Source organism: Gouania willdenowi, chromosome 13, assembly GCF_900634775.1.
Source record: "Gouania willdenowi chromosome 13, fGouWil2.1, whole genome shotgun sequence".
NCBI lineage: Eukaryota > Metazoa > Chordata > Actinopteri > Blenniiformes > Gobiesocidae > Gouania > Gouania willdenowi.
The window spans coordinates 27,043,641-27,050,436 of record NC_041056.1 but is presented as its reverse complement, the minus strand read 5'-3'; the positions used below and the strand labels follow the sequence as shown (position 1 = coordinate 27,050,436).

Below are 6,796 nucleotides of genomic sequence, written 5' to 3'. Positions count from 1 at the left end.
ATCCCTCCAATCATTTATTTACCTACGTTCTCTTTTTCACATGTACACAGGTATAGATAGTCTTGATGACCTGCCCCTAATGTGTGCAACTGTGTTCTTTCTGCAGATGCAGAGCATGGTGGAGATGCTGGGAATGCCATCACAACACCAGCTCCACTTTGGCATTTACAGCAAGAAGTTCTTTTGTCATGAGGTGGATGAATTGGGCACAAGATGGAGGCTGCTGGTAAAACATAGTTTTTATTGTTGTTGAACCTTGATTGTTGCCCTAAACGTATTGTAAACCCCTTTTATTGTCATTGTGTTTCCTCAGACACCAGAAGAGTACAAGTCTAGGAACAGAACAAAAGCTGAGGAGTGGCCCGAATATCGTCCACATCTGTCATCATTAGATGACCTGCTCTATGTAAGTGTTCTCTATGATATTTGAGTTCAAATACTTAGAGATCTCTTCTTTAAAATGTAACCTACTTCAGACATGCGTTTATAAGCTGAATTACTCACTGTTTCTTTTTTGTTAACATGAGCAAGAGAGGTATGAACTTGTGTATTGACCTAACGCTCTATATTTTTATTAATCCAGATGACTGAACTATGGGACAGTGAGACAATAGAAGACAGGAAGGCCTTCATCGAGTTCCTGAAAGAACTCTTGAATATGGATGGGGAAGAGAGAATCTCTCCCACTGATGCTCTTCAGCATCCCTACATTACGGGGTCATACCTGAGCCAGGAGCCAGACAGCAGAGAACAGTGAGTAACTGCACTGTTTAAGCATTCGCGCACATGGAAATCAACTTGTTGTTCTCTTGAATTCTGTACTAATCTTTTTCAATTTTTCCTCTAGTCAAACCGAGGCACAGGTCATTGAGACACAATCACCCAAAGACTTGGATGCCGAGTACCCCGTTTTTGATGAAAACTACGAAGTTGGACTCATTGAGGCACATTCACCTAAAAACTGGGATGTAGAGTACCCCGTTTTTCATAGAAACTACAACGTTGGACTCGTTGAGACCAATTCACCCGAAGACTGGGATGCCGAGTACCCCTAATTTAATGAAAACGGCAAATGTGGACTCATGGAGGCACATTTGCCTGAGGATTGGGATGCTGTATACCCTGTTTTAAATAAAATTGTGGCATATTAACCCAAAGATTGCATTACCGAGTATCCTCTCTCATGTAATTAGCATAATTTAGCGACATTTTTACAATAAACATTTATGACTTACCTGCTTTGTTAATGTTTTCATAGTTTTGACCCCTTTCTCAAACTGTTTTTCTCAGCTTTTTGGGGAAGTACCTGACATTGTAGTGTGCTAAATGTTCTGCAGAGCTGCTAAAAGTCCTGGATAGAAATGAAAATGGGCTTTGTTTTTATATGTCACTAGGGGTTTGGGCATTGCCCATTACATGTCGGCCCGAAAAACTAATTCCAAACTCCAACATGATAGCATGATCTCAGCTTCCTCCTATGGTTACCAGAGGTCCATGTGGCCTTTGTCCCATCTATTCACCTCATGCAATGCTTCAACAATAACGCCACTGATACAATAACAGATCATATATTTAGAATTGGTAAAACATTCCTGATGGAATAAAATCTGACAAAATATTATTGATTAATGAACAGTAGTGATAATTTTGACTCTGTCCATAATCATTTTCCTACTGAAAAGATCAGCACAGTACAAAAATAATTAAAAGGGTTGATGATGGGTGATCTAAAAAGAAACTACACACCAAAATAATAAAGAGCCTCTGCTCTCTACTTGGATGAATTATTCACAGTCAAACTCAAGCTTTAAAGAAGACCAGCACATGATGCCGAACCTTCTGAGTCCAATTTCTCACAGCAACTGAATCAAGAGTGAAAATCCTCCTTATGTACTCCAGTCCAGCTGATTGTCAACAACTCACAGCCGTGCTCAACTGTACAGGTGCAGCAGATCTCCCTGTTTGGCATGATGAGCTGGACATGGCTGTGCACTTTGTGCCATTCTGTAACAGTATGGTAAATCCCCCAATAGATCCCCTGGAATTATGAAAACTTTTGGCCTCAGTAAAAGCTAACCAACAATTTGATCTTATTTCAAATTTTGTTGGTATTTTCCTGCATGGAAACATCAGAGTGAAAGAATCTTGTCAAAAAAATTGCAAATATGGCAGAAGCTTCATTTGTTTGCACTGGACAAATGTTTTATCAAGACCTTGATGTACTTTGCCACCATGTAGACCCCTACGTGTGTGAATGTGAACAGAAAAATAGAAACGTGGAGAACGATTAAAGACAGATTCACTCAAATTCAGCCAAACATTGGCTCATCCATCTTATTTAAGTTGTAGTGAGTTGTATTTCACAGTGTCAGGGTGATCAATATGCTGTATTACTGCGATACGTTCAATTAAGACTTTGACTTTCTTTATTCAAACTTCATTCAAACTTGAACTTTACAGTACAGATAACAATGAAATGCATTGGCTCGTATTGCAGGATAAAAACAGCAGCAACATAACAAATTTACATACATGTTTGGTCAACTTATTTTTCTAAAACAAAGAAGAAATAGGTTTATTACTAAAAATGCCAGTAGGTTAAATTATTAGATGAATCAAACAAGTGATAATTCTGAATAAGATGTTTTCTTATTGTTGTTTTTTTCCATTATATATTACTCCTCAACAGGATAGGAAAAATTCTGAGAAAAATTCCCTTGTAGGGCTAAACTGCATATGACATTACATTATTATGTTTTTTTAAGTGTGGAGGAGTAAGGGGGTACATGGTTTTATAGGTTAAATGTCTGAAGTGGTACGGGACTGTGAAAAGTTTGAAGCCACTGTCCTATGTAATATTTTGGATTTTCATGCTCAGGGTTGCGAGTTCGAGTCCCGGTTACCTGATTTTCTGTGTTGTTTTTGCTCAACTATTTTCCTATTATAGTGTTCTTTGGGTTTAGAGGTTAAAACCCACTCCCTGTTTCGTCAGTGTGTTTACTATGGTTGGGTAAAAATGCAATACAAGATAGAGGAATTATTTAATCAGAATTTAAATTGGAATAAACCAGCCACCTAATTCAGATTTAAGTTTAATTTGGAATACAATTTGCATTAGTAATTAAATGTTTAAAGATGATTTCACTTTTATTCTGAATTAAAGAGGAATGAAAACTCCCATGTAAACATTGCCAGTGAAAAAAAAAGAAAATAATAATAATAATAATAATAATAATAATAATAATAATAATAATAATAATAATAATAATAATAATAATAACTAGAACTGCAAGCAGTTATTAAAGGGGGCCAAGCCTTAATGTGCGACTCTGCCCCCAGGTTTCGAGGAGCCCGTGGAAGTACGTCATGAAGGATGACGGGCTCGGGGCCCCCTAACTAAGCTGATTGAATAAAAAAAGTACTGAGTAATAAAGACATCAGTAGAAATGTAAAATTATCCCCCAAAAATGAATACTCAAGTAAAGTACATTTACTTGAAAATACTAGTCAGGTACAAAATTTAAGTACATTAACTTAATTTGTTCACACTGTATGTATACATGTACAATATAGGAAACAGTTTGTTGACGTTACTTGAAAGCGAACGGTTGCCGTGGCAGCAATATATAAGCGAACCAAAGAAAACTGAATCTTCAGTTGCTTCTCTCACTGCAAGTGGTTAAGTAGCAAAAGCTCTCTGAGTATCTTTGTATCAAAAAGTAAAACAAGCATTTTTTGTGAAGTTTGAAAGGTTAAATAGTAAAGACCTGAGTGAGGAATGGCTGCTACAGGTAAGACAAAATTTACAGACAAAATACGATGATTAATTTTAATCTGCTAAGATAAAAGAACACTTTAGTCATTGAAGGAAACACTAGATTTTCTTTCAAAAAAAATAAAATAAACAAAAGTATGGATTATCCTTAGAAAACACATTAACTGTGGTTATAATATTGAAAGAATATTTTCCTTCAAAAACAAATTTAATATCTTGTGTTGATGATTCTGTTTGAAGCAGTTTGAGAGCTTTCAGAGCCAAAGGTGTGTACAGGCCTGCTATTTTTATTTTAATCCAAACTTTAGGAGTGACAGAACAAGATGTGATTTCCATGTTTGTGTGGGTCTTAGTGTTGAAATACTGAACGCAATGATGAGTGTGACAGACTAAATGTATCATAGAATCTACTGAAACTCTTTATCAGAAATTAAGCAATTGCAAAAAACTAAGCTGACAGGACAGAAAAAGTACTGAGTAATAATAAGGGCATCAATAGAAATGTAGTGTAAAAATTATCTCAAAAAAATATACTCAAGTAAAGTACATATACTTGAAAATATTAGTTAAGTACAGTATTTGTGTACATTAACTTACTTTGTTCACACTGTATGTATACATGTACAATATAGGAAACAGTTTGTTGACATAACTTGAAAGTTGAACGGTTGCTGTGGCAGCAAGATGAAAGAGAACCAAACAATTTTAGAATGTCAGTTGCTTCTCTCACTGCAAGTGGTTAAGTTGCAAAAGCTCTCTGAGTATCTTTGTATTAACAAGTAAAACAAGCATTTTTTGTGAAGTTTGAAAGGTTAAATAGTAAAGACCTGAGTGAGGAATGGCTGCTACAGGTAAGACAGAATTTACAGACAAATTATGAGGAGATATTGTAATGTACTAAAATAAATAAATAAAATTTAAAAAAAACACTGTAGTCAGTGAAGGAATCACTAGATTTCCTTAAAGAATTACAGATTATCTATAGAAAATATGTTTGGAACACTTCGTGGGAGCTTTCAGAGCCAAAGATGTGTGTGCATGTAATACAAAATATAAGAGTGTTTGACCTAAATATTTTTAATAACTTTTACAGCAAAATAAAATGCTCAGTGTACCAACAGAAAATTAGGATGTGCTACACATGCAGTCAATAGAGGGACAGGACTTCACATATATAGTGGATTTGCAGGCCTGCTTTTTCTTTAAAATCAAACTACAAGTAGATACTGTTGGGTTCTCTATCATCTTGCAGTTAGACAACCGTTCACTTTCAAATAACATCAATAAACTGTTTGCTATATTGCACATGCATACATTAAGTATGGACAAATGAACCTAAAGTACTAATACTGTTCTTAACTAGTTTTGAAGTCTCCGTACTTTATTATTATTCTTGCTTGATATTTTTACCATTACGTTTCTATTGATGCCCTTGTTACTCAGGACTTTTTCTTTTGAGCTTTTTTTCTAGCACAAACTTTAGAAGTGACAGGACAGAACAAGATTTCCTTCTTTGATTGATTATTAGTGTTAAAATACTGAATACTAACCTTGTGCCCTGTCTATCCACTTTGACAGCACATCCTCTAATGGTAGGCCATGTCCTCCACAGCCCCTCCACTCAGTACACAATCCTGGAGTGTATCGGAGAAGGTAAATTTGGGAAAGTTGCCAAGTGTCGTGCTCACAACAACAGCAAATTGGTGGCAGTTAAAATCCTAAAGAAGAAGTATTTTCAAAATGTGGAGGAAGAAGTAAGTGTTTGGTGCCTTCAACAGAACTTTAACTATGAATTTTTGGGGTAAAGTGATAAAGATGATCTAATTGTCCTTTATTTCCCCTCTAGCTGTCAGTGTTGAAGACCATCAGCTCTCTGAATGCTGAACACTTCAATCTGGTGACATTTTATGAGCAGTTTGAATACCTGGGCTATAAGTGCCTCGTCTTTGAGCTGTTGGACGTGGATTTGCTCCACCTGGTCCGTTCATTAAATGTCAACCTCATCCGTCCTATTGCAAAGCAGGTATGAATCTTTTCATTACTTGCTGATCAATTAAGAAAGCCATGAGTTCAAACCTGAGCTTAAACAGCTCCATAAGAGGAACTCCATTCTCATCCTTTTCTCATTGTGTCCCTGCAGCTGATGGTGGCATTACAGGGACTCAAAGCTGTAAAAATCATTCACACTGACATCAAGCCAGACAACATCATGATGGTCAACATTGATGAAAGTCCATTTAGCATAAAGCTAATTGATTTTGGAGTGGCTTATCCCATTTCTGCCGCCATGACCGGGCTCAGACTTCAACCAGCCGGCTACAGGTATGAGGGTGTCACCCTGAACAACTACTGGGTTTTTGTAACAAATCTGTGTTATTATAGTGTTGGTACTTAATGCTAAGATTTAGAGTTCTAAAGTGTATTTCATTAATTTTGCTTCACAGGGCCCCAGAGATTTGTCTTGGCCTTCCTTACTCGGGGGCCATTGACATGTGGGGAGTGGGCTGCACGCTGGCATTCCTCTTCCTTAATGACAATCTCTTTCCTGCCCACTGCGAATACCTCATGGTAGGTCGTCTTTTTTATACATCATCCCTCCAATCATTTATTTACCTACGTTCTCTTTTTCACATGTACACAGGTATAGATAGTCTTGACGACCTGCCCCTAATGTGTGCAACTGTGTTCTTTCTGCAGATGCAGAGCATGGTGGAGATGCTGGGAATGCCATCACAACACCAGCTCCACTTTGGCATTTACAGCAAGAAGTTCTTTTGTCATGAGGTGGATGAATTGGGCACAAGATGGAGGCTGCTGGTAAAACATAGTTTTTATTGTTGTTGAACCTTGATTGTTGCCCTAAACGTATTGTAAACCCCTTTTATTGTCATTGTGTTTCCTCAGACACCAGAAGAGTACAAGTCTAGGAACAGAACAAAAGCTGAGGAGTGGCCCGAATATCGTCCACATCTGTCATCATTAGATGACCTGCTCTATGTAAGTGTTCTCTATAATATTTGA

At 36.9% G+C, this 6,796-nt stretch overlaps 2 protein-coding genes across 2 annotated transcripts in view; both read left to right on the top strand.

The window, feature by feature from the left end:
- LOC114474667 (homeodomain-interacting protein kinase 3-like) overlaps positions 1-430 on the top strand; it is a 3,617-nt gene extending 3,187 nt beyond the window's left edge. Inside the window, exons 9-10 of the mRNA XM_028465099.1 lie at positions 107-226; positions 314-430. Of these exons, the coding sequence (XP_028320900.1) occupies positions 107-226; positions 314-430 (237 nt within the window). The remainder of the gene's footprint in view (positions 1-106; positions 227-313) is intronic.
- A 5,632-nt stretch (positions 431-6,062) lies between these two features.
- On the top strand, positions 6,063-6,796 carry LOC114474666 (homeodomain-interacting protein kinase 3-like). Its single transcript, XM_028465098.1, has 4 exons — positions 6,063-6,097; positions 6,220-6,343; positions 6,473-6,592; positions 6,680-6,796. The coding sequence occupies exons 1-4, from the start codon at positions 6,063-6,065 to the stop codon at positions 6,794-6,796; spliced, it is 396 nt and encodes a 131-aa protein (XP_028320899.1).